The 27,939-nt window shown below is 61.6% G+C and overlaps 2 protein-coding genes across 14 annotated transcripts in view; both read left to right on the top strand.

Annotated features, from left to right (window-relative positions):
* The first annotated feature begins 59 nt into the window (after positions 1-59).
* On the top strand, positions 60-24,012 carry WIZ (WIZ zinc finger). 12 transcript variants are annotated; one of them, XM_077121913.1, is made up of 13 exons: positions 60-140; positions 1,522-1,785; positions 6,328-6,400; positions 7,953-10,108; positions 11,021-11,344; positions 15,333-15,503; positions 16,317-16,820; positions 17,797-18,177; positions 18,730-19,281; positions 20,337-20,864; positions 21,058-21,477; positions 21,755-21,950; positions 22,865-24,012. In XM_077121913.1, the coding sequence occupies exons 2-13, from the start codon at positions 1,581-1,583 to the stop codon at positions 23,022-23,024; spliced, it is 5,670 nt and encodes a 1,889-aa protein (XP_076978028.1). In that variant the 5' UTR covers positions 60-140; positions 1,522-1,580; the 3' UTR covers positions 23,025-24,012. The 12 variants fall into 12 exon arrangements, with proteins under 12 accessions (XP_076978028.1, XP_076978032.1, XP_076978034.1 ...); XM_077121914.1 differs by lacking the exon at positions 60-140 and adding an exon at positions 667-769; XM_077121917.1 differs by lacking the exon at positions 17,797-18,177.
* A 2,612-nt stretch (positions 24,013-26,624) lies between these two features.
* The window catches only part of AKAP8L (A-kinase anchoring protein 8 like), a 57,257-nt gene continuing 55,942 nt past the window's right edge, over positions 26,625-27,939 (top strand). The window contains exon 1 of one of the 2 annotated variants that reach the window (XM_077121929.1): positions 26,625-26,837. In XM_077121929.1, coding sequence (XP_076978044.1) covers positions 26,774-26,837 — 64 coding nt within the window. In that variant the 5' untranslated portion in view covers positions 26,625-26,773. Of the gene's footprint in view, positions 26,881-27,939 lie in introns of both variants that reach the window. The other variant, XM_077121931.1, reaches the window with a different exon arrangement.

Genomic DNA, 27,939 nt, shown 5'->3' with positions numbered 1-27,939 from the left:
CCCCGAGCGGTGGAGGCGGCGGCGGCTGCGGAGGCCGCGGCACCGGCACCGGGAGCGACGGCGGCGGTAGCGGCAGCGACGGCCGCACCGAGGAGCGGAGCCCCGAGCCCCGGCGCCCGGTCGGCGCCGCCGCCTCCCCGGTGAGGCCCGGCCCGGCCTGGGGCGCCCGCGGGCGGGGCGGAGCCGGCGCGGCGCGGGGAGGGGGAGGCCCGGGCCGGGCCGGGCCGGGCGGAACCCCCCGGGGCGGGGGGCGGGGGCGGGGCCTACAGGGGCGGGGCCTGGCCGGGGGCGGGGCCCCGCAGGTGGGGGGAGGAGCGGGGGTCTCGGGGCAGGTGTCCCCCTACCTTGGCGCGTCTCGCGGGGTCTCCCGCCCCGAGGTGCAAGGGCGGAGGTCGCCTCCCCCGGACCCTGGCCCCGCGAGGGGTGCGCCGGCGCGGTGGAGCCCCCACCCCAGCGACCCCCGGGTGGCGTCCGGCAGCGAGCCCCCTCCCCAGCGCTGCCAAAGTGCCCCGAAGTTGCGGTCCCGCCGGTTCTCCGCGGGCAGTGCCCGGCCGGTGGGCACCCGCAGGTGCTTCCTCCGGGCCTGGACCCCCACCACGACTGCCAACCCACGGACCGGCCCCAGGGGAGCCCCCAGGCCCCGAGGGCAGCGCCTGCAGCCAGGCCCGGAGACCCGGCCCCGCCCCGGTTGCCTGGGCCCGGCCTCCCCACTCTTTCCCTGGGGAGGGCGCCTCGTTCCTGCCCTTCACTTTCCGCCGTTACCTTGAAGGTATTTATAGGTGGAGAGCACAGCCCCCTCCCCCCAGCCTCCCTAGGGTCCTCATTTCTGGACCAATGAACCCCACGGCTCCTCTCACCCCTGGGACTAAGAGCGATCTTTGGGGGGGGGGAACTGCAAGAACCCAGGCTGTGTATGCAGGAGGGTGATATTGGGAGGAAGCAAAGGGGTTAATGGTGGGGTCACTCAGGCTGTGTGTGTGGGTGAAGGGGTTAATGCTGGAGGCCCCTAAAGTGGGGTGGGGGGAGGGGTTGGAGTGTGGGAAAAGTCCGGGGCTAATCGAGGTGGGAAGCTGTGGCCGGGATTGTTCCAGAAAAGTGAAGGGGCAATGCGGGGAGGACCTGAGGCAGAGAGTATAGAAAGCAAGTGTAGAAGCAGCTGGGATTGGGGGGGGGGGGCGTCGGAGGCCTGGCATGGGTGCATGGGAGTGAGTGTACATTGAACAAAGTGCAGCTGTGTGCAAATGAACGTAGGCTTCCAAGAGGTGTGATTGGGATACTGCTGGAAGAAAAGGCGGTGGCTGGGTGTGCATATGTAAATACAGGGTAAACTGAGGCAGCTTTGGAACTGTTTAGAGTGGAGGCAATCGCTGGGACAGTGTGAGTTGGTGGGACCTCAGCACCATTTATTTAGCACACTAGGGCTGGGAGGTAACCAAGGCACTAAGTGGCCTGTAGTGGGCTTTGAGGGAGGGGAAACTGAGGCAGAGTCCCTTTCCTAAGCTCCTCATTCTCTTCCACTAGATCCACAATGCCCCACTGAGCCAGCCTGGCAGCTGAGTAGAAGCAAGTAAGAAGCATCCATGGAGGGTCTGCTGGCAGGGGGCTTGGCTGCCCCGGATCGTCCCCGTGGCCCCGAGAGACTGCCTGGCCCGGCTCCCAGGGAAGACATCGAGGGTGGGGCCGAGGCCGCCGAGGGGGAAGGTGGCATCTTTCGATCCACCCGCTACTTGCCCATCACCAAGGAAGGCTCCCGAGACATTCTGGATAGCAGAGGTGGCATTTCTGGTAAGAAGGTGGGCTCTCCGGCCCGAGAGAGTACCCAGCCCAATCCCCAAGACTGAGAGAGGGCCAGGTCATCCAGCCCAGCAGGGGCCGAGTTGGGATTCCGATTCTAGGACCAGAGCCTTCTCTGCGCACTTTACATGGCTTCCCATGTCCCAGTTGTGAAAGCAGATGTGCCCAGTGCCCTGACCGGTGTTCCCAAAGTGGATCATGGGAGTGGCACCTGAACCCAGGCCTACCTGGCTCTCTCCCCTGAGCACACAAACTGGATCCAGGTACTCCGTTCAGCACCCCAAATTCTCCTGGCCCCCAGAAGTCTATCCTAGCTCCCTCTTGCTGTTCTATCTTGGGATGAGCCATGCTTTGGAGCTTCTGGGCTGTGTCTGGCTGGGGAGAGGCTAGGAGGTCAGGGATGCCAACTACTCCTTTGTGCCTCAGTTTACCCAACAAAAGAGGCTCTCACACTGACCATCCCTGTCTCAAGATTCATTAGACACTCATTACATGCTGAGCACCTACTGTGTGCCAAGCTCTGTTCAAGGCAGCGGGGACACAGCTGTGAAAACAAGAGACAAAGGCCCCCATCTCCAAGGGGCTGACATTTCTAGTGAGGAAGAAGAAGATAGAGCAACTAAACAAGAGAGTGGTACTAGGCAATAAAGCAGAGTGTGGGATTGTGCCTGGGAGATCAAGGAAGGCTTCTCCGAGGGGGTGGCATGTGAGTGGAGTTTGGAATGAATGACGGGAAGGGCACTGGAGGGTGAGAGTTGGAGAGGGAACGGCATGTGCAAAGGCCCTGTGGTCCAGAGGAGTCTGGCATGTTCAAGGAGTGGGAAGGCATCTGGTGTGTGGCTGGAGATTTAGCTGGGGGAATGCAGGCTGATGTACTGTGTGTCCAGAAGCCGACCTGTCCCTTCATCAACTTTACCTTCCCTAGGACACTTGGGAACCTTCCCCGTCGGAGGTTTCCCACATGCCAAGGCCTTCATAGGACTCTCTCATTCTTAATTCTTATGGGGTGATTGTTATCTCCGAGACCCTGAGGGTTACACGCCATGTAGCCTGGTCCTTAACCATCATGCTGATTCTAGGCCCAGGAACCCTTAGTGCCACTCACTGACACTCGGGTGCCCCCAGAAACATCTTCTCAGGGCCAGGCAGGCAGTGACCAAGTCCACTCCATCCCCGTTTGGTGGGGGAGATAGGAATGGGACAGACACTGGGGCCACGATGAGGGGGGGATCACCACATGGGCTGTGGGCCCCCATGAGGCCCCTGACTCAGCACGGGGAGGATATGGGGGTCTCAGAGAAAGGGCAGGAGGTCGGATGAGTGACAGTGAGCTGGGCAGGAAGATGGACAGGAGGCACAGCCCCCACAAAGGCTTGGCGGTAACTGGTGGCCTTTGAAAGTGTCAGGTAGGGGGTGACAAGGTGAGACCCAGAGGGCAAGGGACCTCACAAGCCCCTGCTCTAAATCACTGAGTCACGGTCTCAATTGAGGCCCAGAGGAAGACAGGGACTTCCCCGGTCCCCAGCAGCCCCCACCCCCCGGCTTTGTGGGTGCCCAAGGGAACAGGCCTTGGGGGCCCCTCTGGGTCTGGTTCCAATGGAGTAGACATCTCTTTTGTACCTGGTGGACTTCCCTGGGTCCAAGGAGATGGGAAAGCTGACTCTTAACAGCCTGCATGGAGGAGGGTGTTGTTTCTCCCCTGAGCAAATGGGGGCGGGGGCGGGTGGGGTCTTGGCTGGGAGTGGGTTGTGGCCGCCTGTGAATGGGTGCTGCATCTCTCCCGCCGCCTTCCAGGCCTGCTTGGCCCCCCTTCTCCTGCCTAGGAGTCTTGTGATATCTATAAATAGGAGCCGTCTCTGGGGTTGCTGTTCCACCCAAAGCCTGGGTTCCCCCTGTCCCCACTTGGCCCTTGGAGTCCCCAAGGGCACCCCTGGAGTGGCCACCTCCAAATGTCTCTGCCTGGACACGGATGCGTCCATTCTTCGCCTGTTCTGTCTTCTATGAGGGCTGTCGGCTGGAGCCCCCTGCGGCCCCCATACAATTTCCCCCCCACTGCCCGTGGCACCTCCCTGGTCAGCCTTCCAGGAGTGGCGAAGGTTCCTTGGGGTTGGGGGGCAGGGAGGAGAGTTGAGAGGGTCCGCAAGGACCCATGAAGGGTCTGCTGTGTGTCTGGCTCTGTGTTGGGAGCAGCGGCCCTGGGAGTGACCCAGGCTGGGGAGTGAGCATAGCTGAGGCTCTTGGAGCAGCCTCCAGCTTCCACCTGGGACTCTGCCCAGCTGGCCTCCACCTCTGCCTCCCTGGACAGAGCATTAACTGTGAACATCCATCACTGCTGGCCACGTGAAGTCGGGAGGTGACCATACCTGGCTTACAGAGGGGGAAACTGAGGCCTGGAGAGCAAAGGCACACTGAACCTCCACCTCGCCATTTGGCTTGGAAGTCTGGACGCTTGGCGGGGACTCACAGATGGCTGGCTCATGATTCAAACCGTGCACGGACCTCCCTCCCTCGTACTCACATCCTCTAGGGGTCCCCCGAACGGCAGAGGCCAGCGGGAGCCCTGTACCTCTCATTCGCTTCGTCGGGGTGTCTAGGACACAGGCCCCCTCCCACCCCCCGCACAGCCTGCTTCCTCCAGAGTCACCACCACTAAAAATAGAGCCTCGCTGGAACCGCTCAAACAAAGAGGCCAACCCGGCCCCCTGGAATTCTTCACTCCACCCTGCAATCGCAGATTCATCAAATCTGGGACGCGTGGGGTCCCAGAATCTCAGAAACAGGCTACCCAGAGACCTCAGACCTGCTCTTTAGCTGCCCTCGACGGAGAAGTCCCCTCCCTGGATCCCCGGGGTCTTGTTCCCCTGCCTGACCCAGGCCTTCCCAGCCCTCCCCTCCTGTCCAGCACCCCCACACTGGCACCCTGCACCCAAGCACCACCCCTGGCCTGGCCCGGCCAGATGCCAGCTAGTCCAGTCCTGAGGTTCTGAGCCAGGAACAGTCTGGTTCCCCAGGGGATACTTGGCGGTCGTCGCAGCTTGGGGGCAGGGGTTCCTACTGGCATCTGGAGGGGGATTCGGGGGGCTACTCAATATCCACAGTAACCAGGATGGCCCCCAAAGTAAAGAATGACATAGCCCCCAAAATGTCAGAAGTCCTGAGGCCCAGAAGCTACTCTGGTCAATGCAAATCCTCGTCCCCTGCCTCCCCAACCGGCACCAACCTCACTTTCCAGGGCCCACTCAGTGGTCACAGCCCTTTCTTCCCAGGCATGACAGGGAGTCCCACAGACAGTGACCTCAGCTTTCTGACCGCTGACCCCCTTTTTATTCCTTTGCTCCTGACAGGTGGCTCTCAATTTCCTAGGCAAATTGGATAGTGGGAGATTGTTATTTAAAAAAACAAGACAAAACAAACAAACAAAAAAAAACTAGCTGCAGTCCTGGTCCTCTTTCTGGACCATCCTCAAATTGAGGCTGTTCCAGCAGTCGCATCTGTCGGGCTCTGGACAGGGCACCAGTCTCCCCCCGCCCCCCCCCACCCCCTTCCCATTACCGCCCCCCCACCCCCAGCCCTGCAGGCGTGTGTCAACCTTGGCACAGGCAGTTGGCTCGGTCCCCGATTGGCACGCTTGTCTGCGGTGGGCAGAGGCCAGGATTCCTGCGGTCACTCCAGGCGTGGGCGCCACAGGCGGATAATGGAGAGTTGGCTCTATCTGTGTGCGGGGGGGGGGGGGGGGGAGGGGGGGGAGGGCGGGTAGTGGGAGGGGTTGCCTGTCCTAGGAGGGGATTAGATTCTAGGGCTTACGCCCCGAGGGTGTCCAGAAGGTAGCTCAGGCTGCACAGGCTCCTCTTCATCACCTAGCAAGGGCTAGATAAGTACCCGCATGTACCGGCGGCTGGATGCTGCAGTGAACCAGGAGACACGGCCCCTGCCGTGGTGGGGTTTCCATTCTATCAGGGGAGAGAGGCGATCAGCCATGCAGATGAGTGAGCCATCTCACAGAGTGCTAAAGCAACAAGAGAGAATTGTGGGGGCTGGAATGGGGGTGCTCTGTGCTGAGGCAACCTTTGGACCAGCGATTCAAGGAGACAGGACATAAGCAAGTGCAAAGGGTCTGTGGCAGGAAGGAGCATGGCGGCTCAGGCGGAGTGAGTGAGGGGTGAACACAAGGAGATGAGCTTGGAGCAGCTGGCACCAACTTGTAGAGCCTTATAGGTGGCCACTGGGGTCTACATTTTAGAGTAGGTATAATGAGGAGCCAGGTGAGTTTTCACCCGGGTTGGGACAGGGTGTGACTTGAAAAACCACCCTGGCTGCTGAACTGGGGGAAAGAGAGGAGGGTCGGAAGGCAGCGAGCCCCTGGGGCCCCCCTGGAGAGCTAAGGGGTCTCTATTTCCAAAGAGAAAGGAAAGTGGAGGCCAAAGGCCTCTTGGGGGAAAGAAGCTGGGAGCCAGTCGGGCCCTCCCAGAGCTGGGGTGCGGAGGACCCCAGCAGGGGGACCCCAGCCCCTCAGGGTCTCCCTCTCTGTTGCAGGCGGGCAGTCCCATCCCGGCCTCAGCGAAGCCCTCCCCCGCACCACCTCCGCCACCCATCGGATCAGCAGCTGGTGAGTGCTGGCCCTGAACTCAGGGAGGGCCGGGAGGCCAGGGGGCCATGCCCAGGCCCGAGAGAAGCCCTGGGTACTAGAAGGGAAGAGGAGGGAATCAGGAGGCCAGGCAGGAGGAGGTGGCCCCCGGCAGGCAAGCCCTGGGCCTGTGATGGGGGCGGTGAGGGGCGGTAATAAGCACAGACAGTCAACTCTCATTATCTCTGCCAGGGGCAGGGCCCACCCAGAAGGCTAAGCGCCTGGAGGTTGTACCCCCGGAGTCCTGTCCCCGCCAATAGGGCCTCTCTGAACCTCAGTTTCCTTATCTGTACAATGGCATCTATAAGATGCATCTCAAGAAGTTGTCTTGAGCACTCAGCAATAGCGGTTTTTAAAAACAGGAACCTTGGGCAGTGCCACCGGCAGCTACTATGTATCAAAAGGCTCTGCAGGTGCTAATTTTTAATAACAATTGTATTAGGATCAATGAAAGGATCCGCTGTTGAGCGCTGCTGCATGCCAGCACTGGCCTGGGTCTTCGGCACAGAACTGGGGCTTAGAGAGGCGAGCCTCCCTCCAAGGAACTCGTGTTCCCATCCTGCTCCCTGGGTATGATCCCCTCCCCTCCCCGCAGAGACGAGTTCTCCAAAAGGAAAGGAGATGGCTCAGATGGCACCATCCTCTAAGAACCCACATTGCTCATGGCCCGGAGAGGGGGCACAGAAAGTGCTGCCCGGGCACTGTTATGCCACGCTCACCTGCGCTGCGGGGAGCCATGGCCCTGTCTGCAAGGGAACGAGACCGCTGCTTAGTGATGTGGTCGTGAGCATTTAAGGAAGCAGGTGCTGTGCGTCAGGTGTTCTTGGACTTGCCAGGAATGAGAATAAACCACACAAACATTGCATGAGGACATAGAGGTTCCCAGTTCTTGGGAATCATCCCCATTTTTAGGATTGAAAAACTGAGGCCCGGAGAGGATGCCTGTTCCTCAGAAGAGCTCAGGGGCCAGCAGCCGGGTGGGTAGGGACGTCCCCCCTTCTCCTGATTGTGCCCTTCTAACCTCCCAGACAGGAGACATGAGGAAAGGAAAGGGTGTGCCCCCCTGACTGTTAACACCCCGGATTTCCTGGAGAGTTGGGATTGACCAAGACAGAGTAGCCTGGAGCCCAAGTCAGAGCCTTAGACCCCTCCTGGGGGAGAAATGAGAGTTGACTGGGCCCCCAGACTCGGGGAAAGTTCTTGGGAGCAGCCCCAGCCTCACGTAGCCCCCAGAGCGCTTTTTGTACCTCCTCTCCCCAGACCCCTGCCCCAGTGATGCAACAGAGCTGGGCTAAGTGGAGAGGTACATCCTGGGGGCTGAATGGGACTTTTGATAAAAGTGTTCTAGAAGGCTCCATAACCTACCACTCCCCTCCCACTCCCCACAGACACATAGCCCCAGCTCCCCAAGCTGCCCTTGGGCTGGGGTCCCAGGAGCCTACCTCAGACTGCCTGGGAGGACCCCCTCCTGCCCAAGGGAGGGAAACCAACCCCCCACCCCTGCTAACCTGTCCCCATTGGCACTTCCTTGCAGCTGCTGGGATGGTGGCAGCCTGGAATTCCGGCCGGGTTCCCCACTGCCCCATCTCCTGGGCCACTTTCCTGACCCCCACGATGGCGGGGGTCCCTGGGAGCCCACCCTGGTCCAGGAGGCCGGGGCCAGCATCCCATCCGAGCGGATATTTGAGGACTCGGTCATTGTGACAACTGTGAAACCCCCCCACGCCGAGCTCGAGGCTTCCAGAAGGTTCTTGCACTGCCAGGGAGAACCCAAGCTCTCTGAGAAGGGCTCCCAGGGCCATCCCAGGTTCAGCTGGCTGCAAGATGCAGATGAGCAGACCTCTTGCCAGGACTCGGGGCTGCCCCTGGACCTGCCGCCCCAGCCACCGCCCCTCCCCTCCTTCAGGAGGGTCCTGGTGCCGATGGAAGACACCCCTAGGCTGATGGGAGTGGCGGTGGTAGGCACCCAGGAGGACCCAGAAGACCTTGAGGTGCTGGACCCGCCGTCCGAGTGGGGCCTGCCCAGGTCGGCGTCGGAAGTGGCCACACAGACGTGGACGGTGAACTCAGAGGCATCGGTGGAGCGGCTGCAGCCGCTGCTGGCCCCCGTCCGGCCTGGCCCCTACCTGTGTGAACTGCTGGAGGAGGTGGCCGAGGCGGCAGGAGGCCTGGACAGGGTCGAGGGCAACGACGAGCCAGCCGTGTTCCCGTGCATCGAGTGCAGCATCTACTTCAGGCAGAAGGAGCATCTCCTGGAGCACATGAGCCAGCACATCCGCGCCCCCAGCCAGGAGCCCCCCGCCGACCCGGCCCCGCTGGCCTGCGGCGAGTGTGGCTGGGCCTTCGCCGACCCCGGCGCCTTGGAGCAGCACCGGCAACTGCACCAGGCTTCCCGGGAGAAGATCATCGAAGAAATCCAGAAGCTGAAGCCGGCACCAGGCGATGAGGGCCGGGAGGCGCGGCTGCAGTGTCCCCAGTGCGTCTTCGGCACCAATTCGTCCAGGAGCTTCATGCAGCACGCCAAGGGGCACGCACGCGCACGACGGGACCAGGTGGCCAAGGAGCCCTTCGGGGGTGGCGGGGGCACCACAGCCATGGCCAGCCCAGGCCCCGAGGCCACCCTCGCCTACCAGTCTTATGGTTCTGCTCCAGGGCTCAGCGCCTGCGTCTTCTGTGGTTTCCCTGCACCCAGCGAGAGTCAGCTCAGAGAACACATGAGGTTTCTGCACGCCCGGCCCCTCTGGGAGAACGGCGAGGCCCTCGAGGAAGACCCTGCGAGCCAGCCCGGCACGAGCCAAAATGCAGACTCCGGCTTCCCCGACACTGCCATGGACTACTTCGGCAAAGCTGAGCCACTTGTGGCCCCTGTGTGGCGGGAGGGCCCCGTGGCATACGATGCTAGCCTGGGCTTTGGCATGGGCATGCGGGATTTCCCACTGCTAAAGTCGCTTCCCTACGGCACGGCCCAGAGGCCCCTGGGGAAGCCAGCCTTCCCCTCACCATTAGCGTCCGCCCCCTATTCCTTGCTGCCCAGTCGAAACGCCAGCTCCATCCACCCACAGGAACTGGAGAGCGCTGCGGGTCTCGAGCTCTCGGCCCCTCTGGCGGACCCGAGGCACCCTTGGAGTGGGGAGCCGGAGGATCTGGTGCTGACCTCCGAAATGGACTTTTCCCTGGAGAGCGGGATCTTTGCGTCCCCAGCCACCGCTGCCACCACGCCCATCCCTGAGCCGGCCCTGGAGCTCAAGCGGACCTTCCGTGAAGCTCTGCGGGCCACCAGGGCAGCCCCCGGGCAGTGGCAGCAGCTCTGCCAGATGGTGCCGCTCGTGCTGGTGGCGAAGCTGGAACCACAGGTGGTGGCGGCAGCCGCCCGGGCACCCCCGAGGCTGCAGCCCGAGGAGCTGGGGCTGGTGGGGGCCCACCCCCTGGACTTCCTGCTCCTGGATGCGCCCCTCGGCGGGGCCCTGGGCCTGGACACGCTGCTCGATGGGGACCCGGCGTCGCTGAAGCATGAGGAGCGGAAGTGCCCCTACTGCCCCGACCGATTCCACAATGGGATCGGCCTGGCTAACCACGTCAGGGGTCATCTCAACCGCGTGGGGGTCAGCTACAACGTGCGGCACTTCATCTCCGCCGAGGAGGTGAAGGCCATCGAGCGCAGGTTCTCCTTCCAGAAGAAGAAGAAAAAAGGTAGGGGGGCTTCGCTCTGGCACCCACCACCTCCCTCCACGGCCGGGGAGGGGACCTGTGAGCAGACCACCAGGCAGGGTGCCGTCGGGGCCTCCCCTCCCCAAAGACACAGGAGCCACCATGTCAGCGGTCATCACAGCAGCTGGAGAGAGGCTTGCGGGCACAAGGGACAGACAGCCCCAGGCAGGGAAGTGTCCTTTATTCCTTCACTGGGGGCATGTGGATGGAGCTGGGCTCTCCTCCATTCTGGGAGCTTGGGGACAAATTGTGAACACAAAGCAATCCCTGTGCTCTGGGGGTTCATCTGGGCTAGTTCTGAGGCTGGCCTGTGGTGTGAGTGTGTGTGTGTGTGTTGACCGGGTGGGGTCCTGGGGGCAGATGGCTGTAAAGCCAGGCAGTTGTGACAGTGGAGTGGCCACAGTGGTGGCAGGCAAGGGCAGGGGGCTGGGGAAGCCACAAGGAGGTCCCTGACTCAGCCTTGGGGGCTCCGGGAAGGCTCCCAGAGGAGGTCATCAGATCCATTCATCTAACATCTGTTTTATCACTTACAGCGCTGGGGTCACCTCAATGAGCAAAAATAGATATGAGCCTTAGACATGAGAAGGGATTTCAGCTGTCACCCAAGTGACTGCAAATTCACAACCAGGGAAGGATTTTGAAGGGAGAGGTCCCTGATGCTGCAAGATTCAGGGTGGGGGACAAGGTCTGGAGGTCAGGGAGGGCTTCCCAGAGGAGGCGTGACCCACAAGTCAAGAGCTGCAGGCATGAACATAAATGGCAGAGGGGTTAGGAAGGCTCTCCTGGGCAAGGAGCGATCCCAGCTGCATGATTTGCGAAGGGCAAGGGGCCCCAGGAGTGGGGTGGGAGCTGGAGAGATGCCTCCTCCAGGCAGCCCACATCCTTTCTCCGCAGTGGCCAACTTTGACCCAGGCACCTTCAGCCTGATGCGCTGTGACTTCTGCGGGGCGGGCTTTGACACGCGGGCCGGCCTCTCCAGCCACGCCCGGGCCCACCTGCGGGACTTCGGCATCACCAACTGGGAGCTTACCATCTCGCCCATCAACATCCTGCAAGAGCTGCTGGCCACCTCGGCAGCCGAGCGGCCCCCCAGCCCCCTGGGCTTCGAGCCGGGGGGGCCACCTGGCAGCTTCCTAGCCTCCCGCCGGCCCCGCTTACCTCTCACAGTGCCCTTCCCACCCCCTTGGGCTGAGGACCCTGGCCCAGCCTACGGAGATGGTAAGGGGAAGGAATGATGGGCAGAAGTATGGGGGACTGCCGGGGGGTGGAGGGAGGCCGGGGCCAGGGCTGGGGCTGGGAGGAGTGGGGTGCAGCCACTCTGCTTTTCCAGATGGACGTGAATCACTTTTACACATCCTCCCAACAGCCCTGCCACCTAAGGTTCATTTCTGTTTTGTTTAGCGGCTGGGCCAGGTTCCTTCCAGAGCAAGTTTCTCCCTCCCCTTCCTGACACTCCTGACCTCTTACTAGGAGCCTGACACTATTCAAAGCACTTTAGGACATGAACCCATTTGCATCCTCACAACAGCCCTAGAAGGCGGCATTACTATTATCCCCATTTTACAGATGAGGAAACAAAGGCAGAGAGAACTTAACTACTTTGCCCAAGGTCACACAGCTGTAAGTGGTGGTGCCAGAATTTGAATCCAGGCCACAGGGCTCCAGAAGTTTGTTCTTAATGGAATCTTCTATCCAGAACCTTGCTGTCCGGTAGAACTTTCTGGATGATGGAAATGGGCTCAGCGCTCGCATTCCCAGACCACCGCCCCTAGCCACACGGGGCTGCCGAACGTGTGAGATACAGCTAGTTCGAGGCTAGCAGCCACCCTATGGGGCAGTGCAGAGCTCGAATCTAGAATTTAGATTTTTGACCATGCCTCCTTTCTCTTGGCAACACTGATAACTCCTCTCATTGCTTGCTTGCTATTCACTAAGATTTCAATCTAGAGAATCTCATTTACAGTTCTGTGGGGGTGAGGAGTGTTGGGTTCCCATTCTACAGGTGAGCAAGCTGCGGATCAGCTGCTTTGCCAGGACCACTCGGTGCCAGACTTTGACGCGCCAGGTTTGTGGGTTTTCTCAGAGGAGTCTGGCTCTGGAAATCTGGCAGTGAAATCTGTTGAAGGGTGGAAACCGTGAAAGACCCAGCCTTGCAAAGTCTGATTTTGCAGGAGTCTTTACTGAACCTAAAGGCAGAGAACTCGGCTGTGAGGAATAGATGGACTTCGGGGTGTGGAGAAAGTACCAGAACAGGTGGGATTGTAGGGGGCTGCTTGTGGCTGGGGCTTCCCTCTATGTTTCTCCCACCTATGGCTTCCAGGGTCCTGCCTGGACCTATTCTTTGTGCTTGGCTGGACCCATCCGCAAGCCTCTTAACCCCGAAGAGGACTTACAAAGAGGAGGGGGCAGGCTTGGCAAGGAGGAGACTAGAGTACAGAGGGTAGTGGCTGTGACAAAAGCGGGGCTACGTCTGGGAGAGGCAGCGTGGGGACGCACTCTTGGGCTTTTTGTCCCTGCCTTGCGGGTATTCAGCTCACATACCTGACTGGGTTTGCAGAGAAGGCTCAGGGCCACAGGAGGCCGCTGGTAGGTTCCAGCCCTGTTCCTCCTCTCTCTGACGCCCCAGCAGAGGCCTGATGCCAAGCTCTCATCCCTGACCGGCCACCTGGGCCAGGCAGCTGGAGAATGGGAGACGTGCCTGGCAGCGCCATTCAGCTCTGGCTAAGCCGTTTCCACGGGAAGACCTCAGTTAGTGCTGCCGGAGTCTGCCAGGCCACTGGGGATGGGAGGAAGCTGGTTTGGCTCTGCCCTGGGCTTTTCCTTGGGAAGGAGGGGTATGACGGCCCTTTCTGTGAACGCCCGGGGAGGAGGGGGTGGAAAGGGTGGGTTGAGAAAATCCTGGAAGCTTTGCTCGAGGGAGGCTGTTGGAGATTAGAGACCAGGTCTGCTTACCGGCCCTGCACTGCTGTCTCTAACCCGAGAAGCCACCGGAGGTTCCTCTCTCCCAGGTGGGCCCGGCTAGGGGCGGGGCACAGGTCAGGTTCTGGCTCCACCCAGCTGTTCCTTGACAGCTGGAAACCGCCGGGATGGTGTAGGCTGGGGAGAAGGGGGCGGGGGATGTTTGAAACGTGCCGGCTTGGGGCCGGCCGGCCGGATGGTGATGGAGGGGACGCTTCGTGACTAGGGGTCGGGTGTCTTCCGGGAACCCCGACCCAGAGAGAGAGACTTCCAGGAAAGGGCGTGGAGCCGGAGCCCCGCGGGTCGCGGCTCCTGGAAGCTGGATGCTGCTCGTGGGACATGCGCGTGGCGGGAGGATTCCCATCCCAGCCTGAGGGATGCAGGAGGGGACGGCGAGGCCCGGGCGGAGACGGCGGCTGGAGGCCGCTCGGGGCGCGGCGGGGATGCACCCGCGAGCCCGGGCGCAGGCGGGCCCCAGCGGCCGCACTTCCCGCTCGCGGCGCTCGGCGCTCGGCCGGCCGCCCTGGGCGCGTCCCGAGGGGCGGGGCGGTGCGGGCTCGGCGGAGGTGGCGGCGCTCGGCGCTCGGCTGCTCCCGCCTGGAGCGGCCGCCCCGCGTGCGCCGGAGCCAAGATGGCCGCCTCCACCGCCCAGTGCCGAGTGACAAAAGCGGAGAGCAAGGCGGCGGCGGGGCCGCGCGCGGGGGGCGCCCGGGAGCGCGCGCCCTCCGGGGCGCCCCCGCCCGGGCCCCCAAGCCCGGGCCCTGCCGCGCACCCCGCGCCGCCGCCGCCGCCCCCACCCCCGCCGCCGCCGCCGCTGCCGCCGCCGCCGCCGCGGGACGGGCCCAAGGCCGAGCCGGGGCCCGGGCCCTCGCCCACGCCCGGTAAGAGTCGCGCCGGGGAGGGCCCGGGGAGGGTAAACTGCGCGTCCCGCCCGCCTCCCGTCCCCGCCGCCGCCGCCGTCGTCGCCGCCGCCAGTCCCCGGAACCCTTGCTCGGGCCCTCCGGTCGTGCGGGCCTTGGGCCTCTTGCCGCCGCTCGCGGGGTCCCGGCCGCGGAAACACTCCCCGCCGTCCCTCCGTGGGACCTGCGCCCCCGCTGACAGACGCCCCTGGCCCTCCTCGGAGCCCCGAGAGCGTACCCCGCCACCGTCCCGCGCTCCTCTGGCTGCGGAAACTCACTCCCGGCCTCCTCGGCCCGGCACGTCCCAGGCTGACAGGCGCGCCCACCTCCCCCGGAGTCTTTGACAAAGTGACGAAGTCCGCGGAGTTCCGCGTCTCGGTGCCCCCACCCGCGCCCCCACCTCCAGGCGTGCCTTCTGCTGCTCCCATAGGGCTCAAAGTGAGCCCAACCGACGGGCCTGGCCCCCTGCCCTGCCGCCCCCCCCTGGACTTCTCTGTGCCCTTTCTGACCACAGGCTCTTTTTGCTCAGAGCACTCCCCGTTCTCTGAACTATCACTGGGGGGCCCAACAGGGCTCACAGGCCCCTTTCTCTGAGAAGTTAGGATGAGAAAACCCGCCCTTGCCTCTTCTCCCTCCACCAGATGTCTCAACCCAGGAAGCTTCCTGGCCTGACAGATGCTCAGAAGCTTCCCACAGACACACAGTTCTGTGATTCCTGCACTTCTGTCCCCAGTCAGACCCCTGCCGGTCCAGGCTCCCTGTTCCCACCACACCCCACTTACGGCTCAGCTGGCCTTAAGATCACCCCAGACTCCTCACCCACTCTGCAGAGATGGCCCCCCAACCCCCAGCCACCTTGTGGAGTGGAAATTTCCTTGGAGCCCACCTCTCTGTCCTAGCCTCCCTGTCCATTTGTCTCTTTTCTGGCCTCTGACCTTGTCTTCTTATTGCCTTCTTTTTCTGACTGTCCCCTCACCCCCAAGGCTGATAGATGCCTCCCCCACTAAGTTCTGCTCCGGGAGATGTTTTTTCCCGGAGGTCCCCAAGAAAAGGAATCTTGGCTCAGACTAGCACCATGTCTCCTGACTGTCCGTGTTCTGGTGAGGGGAAGCTGTTCCTGGGCTTTCATGTCAGGGGGCAGCCCCGGCATTCCTGCCCTATCCAGGCGCTGGGGGATGTGAGTAGAGCCCCAGCTTCTTGGGGAACAAGGTGCATCCCAGAATGAGAGTAGGCACCATGGTTGAGAAAAGCACCCTGCTTCCACCCCAGTCCTTTTGGAATCCAGGCTGGCCGTGGGGGTGGACAGTATGAGCCTTCCTGGGGCTGAGCCTGTCTCCCCGACTCCACAGGCCTGGGTCCTGAAGAGAACATAATGGTGGCTGTGGACCTGGGCTCCCCCCCACTCCTCAAGAAGAACCTGCCTGTCCCTGGGCCCCTGGAGCAGGTGGCCTGTCGGCTGAGCAGCAAAGTGGCTGCAGAGGTTCCTCATGGCAGCAAGCAGGAGCTGCCGGACCTCAAGGGTGAGTGGCCCCAAAGGGCAGGGCAGGGTGGGGGCCATGCCAGCCGTATTCCCAGGGGAGCTCCCTGAGGCACTGAGGAGACACCTGGCTGGCTGCTTTCCTGCACTTTTGCAGCTGGGGATATGCATGGCTCTAAGCTGCTCACCCGTGGGACCAGGGAGGGACACCTGCAGATGCAGTGGGGCATGGTGGCCCAGAGCTCACACTCACACCCAGTTTTGCCGTCGCTTCTGCCCCTCTTCGCGGATCTTTGCCTCTGTTGGTCCTTCAGCTGTTAACTGAGTAGCGATCAGTACCATGCCAGGCCCCGGGGTAGGAGATGAGCAACACAGACCTGGTCTTTGTCCTTGGGGTCATTAAAACTGGGGGCCAGGATGCCTAGGAGCACATGGAAGAGATGCAGGTACCGTGGGCCATGGCTGGGGCCTCCTCCCCAGCTCTGGGGCCAGAAGTGAACCACAGAGGGTGGCTAGGATGTAGCTCAGTGAGAAGTGCAGCTGGCAGATCCAAGTTTGTGTGAAAACTGTGTGTCCTGAAAGGAGCTCCGTGGTCTGGATGTGGAAGGGTCCTGCTTCTCGCTGTGTGTCTGTGGGCATAAATCTTTCTCTCTCTGAGACTCAGTTTCCCAGTTTGTAAATGGGACAGGCCAGTTCCCGCCTTTTTAGGGTCATTGTCAGGATCTGGGTGGGGACGGGCTTGATTGAAGCAGAACTTGTACATGGAAGGAGTCTGGGCCGTGGGGTGGGGGAAGGGAGCAGAGAGGTGGGTGATGGGGGCCTTGTGGCCTCACAGCCTGCTCATCTTGCCCTCCAGCCCAGAGCCTGACCACCTGCGAGGTCTGTGGTGCCTGCTTCGAGACGCGCAAGGGCCTGTCAAGCCACGCGCGCTCCCACCTGCGGCAGCTGGGGGTGGCCGAGTCGGAGAGCAGCGGCGCCCCCATCGACCTCCTCTATGAGCTCGTCAAGCAGAAGGGCCTGCCCGACGCGCCCCTGGGGCTGCCCCCGGGCCTGGCCAAGAAGTCCAACTCACCAAAGGAGGTGGTCGCCGGGGCCTCCAGGCCCGGCCTGCTCACTCTGGCCAAGCCCCTGGACACCCCCTCTGTCAACAAGGCCATCAAATCACCTCCTGGCTTCTCGGCCAAAGGCCTGGCCCATCCACCCAGCTCCCCGCTCCTCAAGAAGGCACCACTAACCCTTGCGGGTTCTCCTACCCCCAAAAATCCTGAGGACAAGAGCCCCCAGCTGTCATTGAGCCCCCGGCCGGCTTCCCCAAAGGCACAGTGGCCCCAGTCTGAGGATGAGGGGCCCCTGAACCTCAGTGAGTGTGGGTCCAGGAGCTGAGGGAGGTCCCGGCTCTGGGAAGGGCAGGGGCCTCAAATCCGGTGGTAGGGCCCAGGGTGGGGGCAGCAGGGGTAACGGCTCCGTGACCTGGGTCTGCCAGGTCAGAGTGTTCAGGTGGCAGAGTCTCCCACTGGGCTGCCCCCCATATCGTCATCTGTTTCCCACTGTCCCTCACTGTCCTTCACTTGGACGCCTGGCTGTGTCTGCTGAGCCTGCCAGGGTCGTCCTTGCCACCTCAGGGCAGCTCTCAGACTTCCCTGGGGCTGAGGTGGGGATAGTGAGGGTGTGACCAGGTGGTCCAGCCGACAAGAGGCCTTGTTGCCATCTCCTTGGCCACCTTGTGCTACAGGGTGGAGCTGACCTCCCGGCTGCCTATGGGTGCAGCAAGCAAGGTCCTGGCCAAAACCCTGAGGCGCAGCGGGGTTAATGAGGCGTCCGTGAGGACGCTGGGCCTTCCCACCTGCTTTGGGCGTTAGCATCTGGTGATGCCAGTGGGGCTTCCGAGTTGGTGCCTTGTGCTCCATTGAAGCTACTTCCATTAGTCTGTTGTGTTTCCAGGGGCAGGGCCCTGAGCAGGAGTGCCCTTGACTGTGTGGTACTTGATAGCCAGGCAGAGTGCCGGCTTTGCCCCTGCCATCTGCCCTGCACAGCTCCCATAGCTGGGGTCCCAGGGTAGAAGGGCCTGGGAGCCTCGAGTGTTGCCCCTAGAATTTGATTGTGGTGTCTCTACTCCATATCCGTAAGCTCCCCGTGCTCATCTTGGTGCCAGATGGTCGTGCAGGGAACAGGGCCTCCCGCTTCCCAAAGCCTCTTAAAGATCAAGTGGCGGCACTAGCCCTGGACCCCAAACTGCCTGCGTGGCCGAAGGTCTCATGGGCCCTCCCACCTGCCTCTGTCCCCCAGGGCCGGCCGAGGTAGCGGCCGTGAACGCCCCCTGTGTTTTGTCTCCGCAGCTTTAGATAGTGACGGGGGCAGAGAGCTGGACTGCCAGCTGTGCGGTGCCTGGTTTGAGACCCGCAAGGGCCTGTCCAGCCACGCCCGCGCCCACCTGCGCCACCTGGGCGTCAGCGACCCGGATGCCAAGGGATCCCCCATAGACGTGCTCCACGGGCTCATCAGGAGGGACGTCCGCCTCCCACCTGGGCGCGGCGCCCTGGCCCAGCCGGTGCGGCCTCCTCCCACCTGCGTGGCCCTCTCTTTGCTCCCCCCCCCACCGCCGGCCAAGAAGGCCAAGCTGAAGGCCGCGGGTACGGCCAGCCCCTGGGGGAAGCAGGACCTCTCGGCCGCCGGCATTTTCTGGGCCTCTGATGCGGAGCCATCTCCTCTCAACCTCTGTAGGTTCTCGCTTCAGCCGCCCCCTCCTCCCTGCGGGCCCTGGAGCCCCTCCCGGGGGGGTCGCGGCCCCCTCCCTGCTGGGGCAGGGAGTAGATAGGGGCCCTTGGCAGTGGACTGGTTCTGCCCCAAGGTCTTGTTGGCAGTCGACTGCTAGGCCCACCCTCTTGGCCTTTGGCCTCCACTACTGGGACCCTCCCTGAGACCGAAGGCCAAGGGAGGGCCCTGTCTTTTGGTGCGGATGACACGTGGGGCCTAGACGGCTGCTTCCTGGCCTCTTGCCCTGTCCTCGCTGGCATCTGCAAGGCTGTGGAGTCTTGATTCCACCCTCCTTGCCTGGTCCGAGGACCCATGTGCTCTTGGGGGCCTCCCCTCTCTCCCGCTGGGTGTCTGGCCCCCACCCCACTCCTTGGCTCCCTGCCTTGCACCTGCCCTCCACTGCCACCCTATCCCAGTCCGGGCATGCTGCTGCCCATGCCCGGCTGGCCAGGACTCCTGCCGTCCCCAGACCCCCTGTTCACGATACTAATGGCCCCTTTCTCCTCTTGCTGCAGCCTCGGGCTCCGAGCCGGCGCGTGACATCCGCTGTGAGTTCTGCGGGGAGTTCTTTGAGAACCGCAAGGGCCTGTCGAGCCACGCGCGCTCCCACCTGCGGCAGATGGGCGTGACTGAGTGGTACGTCAACGGCTCGCCCATCGACACGCTGCGGGAGATCCTGAAGAGACGGACCCAGTCCCGGCCTGGCGGACCCCCGAACCTGCCCGGGCCCAGCCCGAAAGCCCTGGCCAAGATGGTGGGCAGCGGAGGGCCCAGCAGCTCTCTGGAAGCCCGTAGCCCTGCTGACCTTCACATCTCACCCCTGGCCAAGAAGTTGCCACCGCCACCAGGCAGCCCCCTGGGCCACTCACCTACCACCTCTCCTCCCCCCACGGCTCGGAAAATGTTCCCAGGCCTGGCCGCATCCACCCTGCCCAGGAAGCTGAAGCCTGAACATATGCGGGTGGAGATCAAGAGGGAGATGCTCCCCGGGGCCCTGCACGGGGAGCCACATCCATCTGAGGGTCCCTGGACAGCTCCACGGGAAGACATGACACCCCTGAACCTGTGTAAGTGTGACCCTGGCAGGGCAGGGAGAGCAGTTGAAGGAGACTCCTCTCTGCCTCCCAAAGCTGGAATTGAATGGGGGCCACACAGATCCAGAGCACAGGGGCCTGGCTAGGTGTTGCTGCTTCTCTGTCTTCTGGGGCTGCCTCTCCGTCTTCCTTTATCCATTCGGGGGAGGCAGAGTCAATCATGAAGGGATGGCCAAAATGTCTTTGCCCTTGTGCCATCTTCACTCAGTTGGTAGAGTGTGCCCACCAGGGAGAGGGGCTGCAGGGATCAATTAGTGATGTCTACCCTGGGCAGGGCCTAGAGGGAGTGGACATGGATGTCTGAAATGGGTTTTCTAAGCTATTCCTGGTAATTGAGTGCTTGAAGTTTGGAGTCAGTCACGAGTCTTTTCCCGCGCCCTTTACCATCTAGCAGTGTGTGACCTTGGGCACGTTACCTTGTTTGGGAGACACAGATCAACCTAGTCACAGCCCTTCCTGGTTTTCTTGAGGCGTAAGTGGGATAAAGTATTTGGCATGGCCCCAACCATGCAGGCTGTGCTTATAATTGGTTTTCACTCATTTCCCTCTGATTTACTGAATTCTGACTGTGCTGAGCAGGTGAGAAAGCTCCAGGCCACTACCTTGGAGGTGACACGATACATGTGATCTGTGCCCAGTGGGGTCCACTCGCTTTAGACCCTCCCAGGACAGTGGGAGGTAGGGGTTTTCATCACCACTTGACAGAGGTGGAAATGGGCTAACACCAGGGAAGGTGGCTTCCCACAGGTGTTGGCAGCAAGGTCCCTGGAGCCAGGCCAGCACTCGCTCTGCCACACTTCATGGGGTCCCAGGGTGGCAGCTAGAACTTGAGGGGATGAGGACAAGTGGAAGGGCCCTCCACGAACCTTGGCCTCTGGAAGCACTGACAAGGAAGCCGGCCGCTCGGGTCAGTGGGGGGCAGGCCCGGGGGCAGCCAGGCAGCCGGCACTCTCGCGAGCCCCAGGCTTGAAGGCTTCCTGCCCGCAACTGCCTCCTCCTTCTCCTTCCCTACCCCGGACCCTCTGCAGCGTCCCGGGCCGAGCCGGCGCGGGACATCCGCTGCGAGTTCTGTGGCGAGTTCTTCGAGAACCGCAAGGGCCTGTCGAGCCACGCGCGCTCCCACCTGCGGCAGATGGGCGTGACCGAGTGGTCCGTCAACGGCTCACCCATTGACACGCTGCGGGAGATCCTCAAAAAGAAGACCAAGCCGTGCCTCATCAAGAAGGAGCCCCCAGCTGGAGACCTGGCCCCTGCCTTGGCCGAGGACGGGTCCCCCACCATGGCCCCTGGGTCTGTGCAAGCCCCCTTGCTGCTGACACCTCTGGCTGGTCGGCCGGGCAAACCAGCAGCCGGGCCCATCCAGGTTCCCCGGGAGCCCAGCCTGACGCCTATCACTGGGGCCAAGCCTTCGGCCACGGGCTACCTGGGCTCAGCAGCAGCCAAGAGGCCCCTGCACGAGGACCGCCTCCTCCCGGCAGAGGTCAAGGCCAAGAACTACATCCAGACAGAACTGCCTTTCAAGGCAAAGACCCTCCACGAGAAGACCTCCCACTCCTGTAAGCAGCGGGTGGCAGGGTCCCGGGAGGGCAGCCACTGGGCCCACTGAACTGGGTGGCACCACGTGGACCTGACCCCAAGCAGGGCCGGGAGAGGCCACAGTGGGAGGGGGGTCAGCTCCCCTGACCCAGTCAGGCCCGGGGCAGGGTTTCCTGGCAACTCATGGCTCAGCACCACCCACTCCCCCTGCAGCCACCGAGGCCTGTTGCGAGCTATGCGGCCTCTACTTCGAGAACCGCAAGGCCCTGGCCAGCCACGCGCGGGCACACCTGCGTCAGTTCGGCGTGACCGAGTGGTGCGTCAATGGCTCGCCCATCGAGACGCTGAGCGAATGGATCAAACACCGGCCCCAGAAGGTGGGCGCCTACCGTAGCTACATCCAGGGTGGGCGCCCCTTCACCAAGAAGTTCCGCAGCGCAGGCCACGGCCGTGACGGCGACAAGCGGCCGTCCCTGGGGCTGGCGCCCGGGTCCCTGGCTGTGGTGGGCCGCAGTGCAGGGGGCGAGCCAGGGCCGGAGGCTGGCCGGGCGGCCGATGGTGGGGAGCGGCCGCTGGCAGCCAGCCCACCGGGCACAGTGAAGGCCGAGGAGCACCAGCGGCAGAACATCAACAGTGAGTGATGGGGAGCATGGAGGGAGCACCCACTGCGACCCTCCCTCCCTTGGTGGTCACGCCTGTATCCACTCAGCTGTCGCTCGTGGCACACTGATTCTCTTGCATGCTCATCTGCCCAGCTGCTCGCCCCTCCACTCCCCTGTCCATCTCCCAGGTTGCCCTGAGGTCCAGGTGTGCTCCCTCCACCAGCTGTCCTGTTTCTCCTGTCTCCTCGAAGGTGGGGCCTCCCCAGTGGCCCGCCTCTGGCTCATGCCCCAATCTCTCCCCTCCCTAGAATTTGAGCGCCGACAAGCCCGCCCCCCCGATATCCCTGCAGCCCGGGGGGGTGAGGAGGCCAATGACCTGCAGCAGAAGCTGGGGGAGGTACGGCAGCCCCCACCCCGTGTCCGGCCGGTCCCCTCCCTGGTGCCTCGGCCCCCCCAGACATCACTCGTCAAGTTTGTCGGCAACATATACACTCTCAAATGCAGGTATGCGGGCCTCGCAGGGGGAGCAGGGGAGCGGGGGACCCCATGGGGCTGCCCCAGAGCCACTGAAGGGGACAGTCAGGAGGTTAGAGAGGTCCTGAGCTGTAGGATGTGGCCGGTCTGGGACGCAGGCTCCTCACAGACAGTGATTCCTTGGAGCATCGGGCCAAGACCCCAGCTCTGGAGCAGCAAGGCTCCGGTTCAAATTCTCTGACTCTGGCACGACAGCTTTAGTGGGCAAGGACCTACCAGCTCCATGTCTCAGTTTCCCCATCTGTCAAACAGGGCTAGTAACAGGCCCACCAAACTAGTCTGTCATGAAGACTAAAGGGGTTTAACATTTACTAAGTGCCCTGAGCTGGGTCTGGCACACGGTAAACCCATAACAGGTTGTTTTCTGATAAAGAAACATGTAAGTCTCCTGGTTCATTCTCACGAGAGCCCACGTGACAGTCTGTACATCACATACGAGGGAAGGGGGGCTCTGCCCAAGTCAGGGTGGGGAATTTGAACCCAGGTCTCTGGAACCTCAGAGCTAGGGCTGTGCCAAGGCCTCACTCGGAGCCGTGAAGGCAAGGTAGAGGTATGCCGAGCGCACAGGGTGTGAGAGTGTGGTGCGGTAGCGTGGGTGCATGAGTTAGTGCCCCGCCCGTCTTCCCCACTCCCACCCCTTTACTGTCCGGGAGCCTGCTCTGTGGGGTCTACTCTCTCTGCCCTACACCACCTGGGATGCCCAACCCAGCCCAGACCCAAAGCAGAGACAAGGGTCTCCAGGGGCCCATGACCCCATGGTCGACCCCTCCTTGCTCTGTCCACACTGAGTGGCAGCAGGCTAACTGAGGCACAGGGACGCCTGTCAGGCTATGCGTCCCCCTCTCCTCATGGCAGCGGCCGCCCCTCTCTGTTCCCTCGCACAGGTTCTGCGAGGTAGAATTCCAGGGCCCCCTCTCCATCCAGGAGGAGTGGGTGCGGCACTTACAGCGACACATCCTGGACATGAATTTCTCCAAAGCGGACCCCCCGCCCGAGGAGCCCCAGGCCCCGCAGGCACAGACAGCGGCGGCAGAGGCGCCCTAACACAGACGCATTCCAGACCCCTTCCTGTGCCACCTCTGTCTCCTCTCCCTCCTCGTGTCCTTCTCCCTCTTTTCTCTTTTCCGTTTCCAAAGGAGCAAGCCAAAACCTCAAACCGGCGCCCCTTGGGGGCCGGGCACACTACAGCCAGGGCACTGGGAGCCAACCAGCTGCCCTCCCCCAGCCAGAGGGCTCGGGACCGCAGGGCGTCTTCCTTTAGCTGTGCCCTCCAGGGGCAGCGGCTGGGTCTTGGAGTCCAGCAGATCCGGTCCCAGTGGGGGACAGCACTCCCCCTGCCTAGCAGCCAGGCCAGGCTGTATCTGCCCTCCGTGGCCGTTTGCAGAGACCCCAAAGACCCCTGTTCTGGTTTCCTCTTGCCCCCATGAGTGTCCTCTCACACGCACGCACGCGAACACACACATGCACGCACCTCGTGAGACCCGGGGTCTGCCCCAGCCCCCCAGTTCCCGAGTCACGCGACCACGTCATGCCACGGTGCTTGCTCAGGGGAAGCAATGCTCCCTCTGTTGGGTCCCCTGGGTCCCGGGAGCAGCCCCCCGCTGAGCCCACGATGCCACGGAAATCCTTGTTGGCCGCCCCCCTCCCCCCCAGAGGGGCCTTCCCCATCAGGAAGCGCTCAGAGCTGACAGCTGTCCCCTGCCAGGTCACGGCCCCTCCACAGCCTCAGGGGCTCTGGGCCCCTGAGGGGGGGCCCTCCTCCCTTACCCCTTAACCCTTGCCTCCCCTCCCTTTTCACTGTTGCTTTCTATGTATAGCTCCCTAGATCTCTCACTTTTTAAAAAACTCGTTTTGTGTAGAGAATAAGGAACATTGATCTTTTTATTTTGCAATCCTGGGCCAGGTTAAAAACAAACAAACAAAAAAAAAGCGGGAGGTGATTGACCTTTTAACTTTTTTCAGTGGCCACATTTTGGTTATTGATGTACCTAGAAGTATGTAAATTAGATTAAATTTCTCTTCTGGAAACATACCAGGGCAGGCGGCCAACGTGCGTTTTTCTGCAGAGTGGGCAGGCAGGCTGGCTGGCTGGCTGGCTGGCTGGCTGGCTGGCTGGCTGGCTGGCGTTGGCCAGTGGCCGGGTCTGGGAGCGGACCTCCTCTGCCCAGACCCAGCTGGGGACGAGCCCAATTTCCCAGCTGTTGGCCTTACATGCCAGGGGTCCTGGGGGGCTCTGGCTGGCCGGCAAAGCAACTCTGGGTAGCAGAGGAGAGAAGACAGGGCTCTGGGAAGCTGGTCTGGGAGGGGAGCCAGGATTGAAAGGTTCCTGAAGCTAGAAAGGCTTTCTGAAGACTGGTGCAGTCCGTGAAGGTGTGGGGGCTGCCAGGGGAGGGGGAAGCTCTTAGCTGTGAGACCGTTCCTGCTGAGGCCGGCGCAGTGCCTTTAGGACACATGACTCCCATGGAGCCCCAAACAACCCAGAGAAGGATAGGGAGCCGTTCTCTCTTTGCCACGGTTATTTTTGTACTCTGCCCATGTTTATTGAATGTTCCTGAGATTTGAAGAGAGATCGTTGGCTGCTCCTTCTTGTTTATTGCATGTGATTTTTCAGTTCATTGTTTTCATTCAACAGCCAAAGGCTGGGAAGTCGGGAATGAGCTCATGGGGTGTGGACCGCAGGGGTGTCCTGTACCCCCAGCCCCTCCTCTCCCAGCCCCCACATCCCTGCCTGCTGAGGGTGGGGGGTTACAAGGCTCCATAATGGGCCCACAAGGGTCCTCTTGGCCCTCCCACTCATCTTTTTTGTCCCTGTGGGGCCTTGCCCCTGCCTGGACCACTTCCCTCCATCCTGCCCTGTTGCTGGGCATGTCCAGGGCTTGGGCAGCAGAGGAGCATCTCCTGGGGTAAGAACTGACCCACAGGTGCTTCCTTTGCCAATGTTGTATACATTCGTTTTTCAAATGGAAACATAACAGGGAGGACGTAAAAAAAAGTTCAAATGATACAAGAGTTCATAAAGTAGGAAGGGAAACCCCTCCCCATCCAAAGTCATGGAGTGGAGACCCCCAGGGTGAGAGCTGTGCCCTGTGGCCTTCCAGACCCTGTCATCGGTTTCAGTTTTTGAAGGGGTCATGCATACTTCTCACCTAAAACACTTCAGAGGATGCCCCTTGTCCTCTAAAGCCACTCCATCGTCTCCACAGACCTGGCCTTTGGGACGCTCTCAGTCCATGTAGGAGGGGCATTGGAATCTGGGTGAAGTGGGGTCTATGGCAGGTGCTGGGAAGGAGAAAACTGGAGGAGCCAGGATTGGGACAACCTCAGTTTGGAGGATCATGCAGGCATCCCTGAAGGAGCCCCCAAACCTGACCTACCTCTGTCAGACCTTTATGCACTTTCTATCTGAAGGCTGTTGTTGCATGGCAAACTGGGGCCCATTTTTTGGGAGAGGGTGGTTTGTAAAAACATTTTATCAAGGCTGTTGTTGCATGGCAAACTGGGGCCCATTTTTTGGGAGAGGGTGGTTTGTAAAAACATTTTATCACAGAGAATCCCAACCCTACAAAAGTATCTAGCAAATGAAGTCTCAGTCATCAATGACCAATTTCTTTACTGCTATAATGCTGCTCACTCTCCTCAGGGATTTAGGACAAAGCATATCTGGGTTTGAGCTCAATTAGTCTGTTAGTATTTCATTATGTTTCTCTGGAGGATTTAAATACAATGCCATAGTTACAACTAAAACATTGACAGTAATTCTTAATTGTCAAAAAAAAAATTAGCAACAGCATACTCTTTGGAAAGTTCTGAATACGACCTCAAAAAAGTGTACGTGCATAACCTCACAGCTTGATGGGTTTTCACTTACATACCCATCGAATATGGCATTTCAGTGCCTGCCTCCCTGTCTGGTCATCTCAGAACTGACGAGCTTGTCCTTGACATTGGTTTCGCAGCCATCCAGGGCTGGCTCCAGTACAAGGTTGGCTGGGGAAGGCTGCGCTATTGCAAGTCTCTGAAGTGCAGAAGGGTTTTAGAGGCGGAGTCTCAACTTTCCCCACTAAGTATGGAGGAGCTTGAGTCATGCGTTCCAAGCCTCCGTTTTCTTACCATTTAGATGAAGATTTGAAAGGATGGTGGGAGGAAGGAGGGTTCCAGCTGGGTTGGGGCGAGCATTTGAAATAAACATGAAGCATATTTTTTAGATACTGAATATAAATGTGTACCACGTAAATTCACACATATTTCGATATTTACGTAACGATCAATGAGAAACTACACTTATTTTGGGTGCTGGGCACTGGACTGGTTCCTGGGCGCACGTGATCTAACATTTGCGTGTCCAGCATCATGGGCCACGTCCATATGTAATTTGCTCAGTCCGGCACGGCTCCACCGTCGCCCTTTGGGTGCAAACGGCCGGAGGAGCAGAGGGACCTCCCCCAGGTTTGGCCTGCTGAGCTAGGATGCCAGTCATGACCCGATCCCTCCGGCGGGCCTCTAGGGTGCAGGCGCGTCTCTCGGCCAGGCTTGGTCCTCGGGCCTTTCCGTAGAGTACAGTTCCGCCCCCTCGAACTCCGCAGGACCCCACCTCTCCGCCTGCTCCGTTCGGCCAATCATCGTGGGCCTAGGATAAGGGAAAGTGGGGACGAAGTGGGGCCACAAGCTAGATTGGCAGCGCTGTTCGCCCCTGGCGTGAGGCCGCGCTGAAATAGACAGCGCGATCACCCAATAGGCTTGAGGCCCGGTGCTGACGCACGCCAATACGGTCGGGAGGCGGGATTTGGGTGTGTATGTGTAGCAGGGTCCGGGGGACTGTCGCCACTGTAGCGGCGTCGGACACGCGGAGCAACTGCGGTACGCTGGGGCGCCGCGTTCGCCGCCGCCATGAGCTACACAGGTGCGGCCCGACGGGGCGGGGGCGGCGAGGGGACGCGGTGGGACTCGCCTTCTTCTCTCGGGACCCCTCACGGCCCTCGGTACGGCCACAAAATGGCGCCGCGGGTCAGCGCCCTGCACGCCTGCTCGCCGCAGGCCGCCCGAGACCACCGCGGGCCCCGCGCCTCAACCCGGCCTCCGTGGGCCCCGGGCTTCCAGGTCGGTCGGCGGACTCGGCCGCCGTGGCCATCGCGGGCCGCTCTCTGCGCGGATTCACCACGAAGGGCCTCGGCGACCCGCCTGTGCCGCCCCAGGGCTGCGAGGGGCGCCCCCGAGGGACCACGAAGTCAGTCCTTGGGGGTGGGGGGGCGGCTCCCACGCTAATCCGCGCAGTAGCTGTCAAATTTCTCCTGTCGCGGGCCTCTCAGACCCCGGGGGGACGGACAGAAAGGCTTCCAGTGGCTTGTGGTCTAATGAATAAACACGAACGCCGACCCGTGGTGGCCAGTCTACCGGGGCGGGGGCGGGGGCGCTCCGGGCCTGTGCGGCTGGACAGCTCTGTGAAGGGGCGACGTTTGAGCACAGTTGACAGCCGGTGAGCTTATCGGGCCCCGGCAGCTGTTGATGAAGATGACCCAAGGGAGCCGGTGGGATTTGGAGCACAACAGCGGCAAAGGGGAAGGTGGGCAGGTGGGTGATGAGGTCAGAGAGGGGCCCTGGGCCGGCGATATGCAGGGGCGGTTGTAACTGATCCCGCGGTGAAACCCCAAGGCCTCCTGCATTTGCCTTGGCAGTGGGAGATACCGACTTCTACGGCCAGGAGCCACGGCCGGATCTCCCAGTTGGGCGGGTGGGGGTGGGGTGCTGTGTTACAGGCTTCAGCGTGTGTGGTTGCCCGGTAACCTGCATTCTGCTCGGAATGCTCGGGTTTGAGAAGGGACCTGAGCCTCCTGGGCCTCTCTGGGTTGGTCTAGGGAAGCTCCTCCAGGCCAGGAGCTTGGCAGGAGCCCCAGTTTTTCTGGCAGCTGTCCCCCTAGCCCAGCAGTTCTAAACCAGGGTAGATTTTGTCACTCTCTCCCCC

The sequence above is a fragment of the Tamandua tetradactyla genome, chromosome 11 (genome assembly GCF_023851605.1).
Source record: "Tamandua tetradactyla isolate mTamTet1 chromosome 11, mTamTet1.pri, whole genome shotgun sequence".
In the NCBI taxonomy this organism is placed as follows: domain Eukaryota; kingdom Metazoa; phylum Chordata; class Mammalia; order Pilosa; family Myrmecophagidae; genus Tamandua; species Tamandua tetradactyla.
Note: the sequence above shows the minus strand (reverse complement) of the source record. Positions and strands in the feature narration are given on the sequence as shown.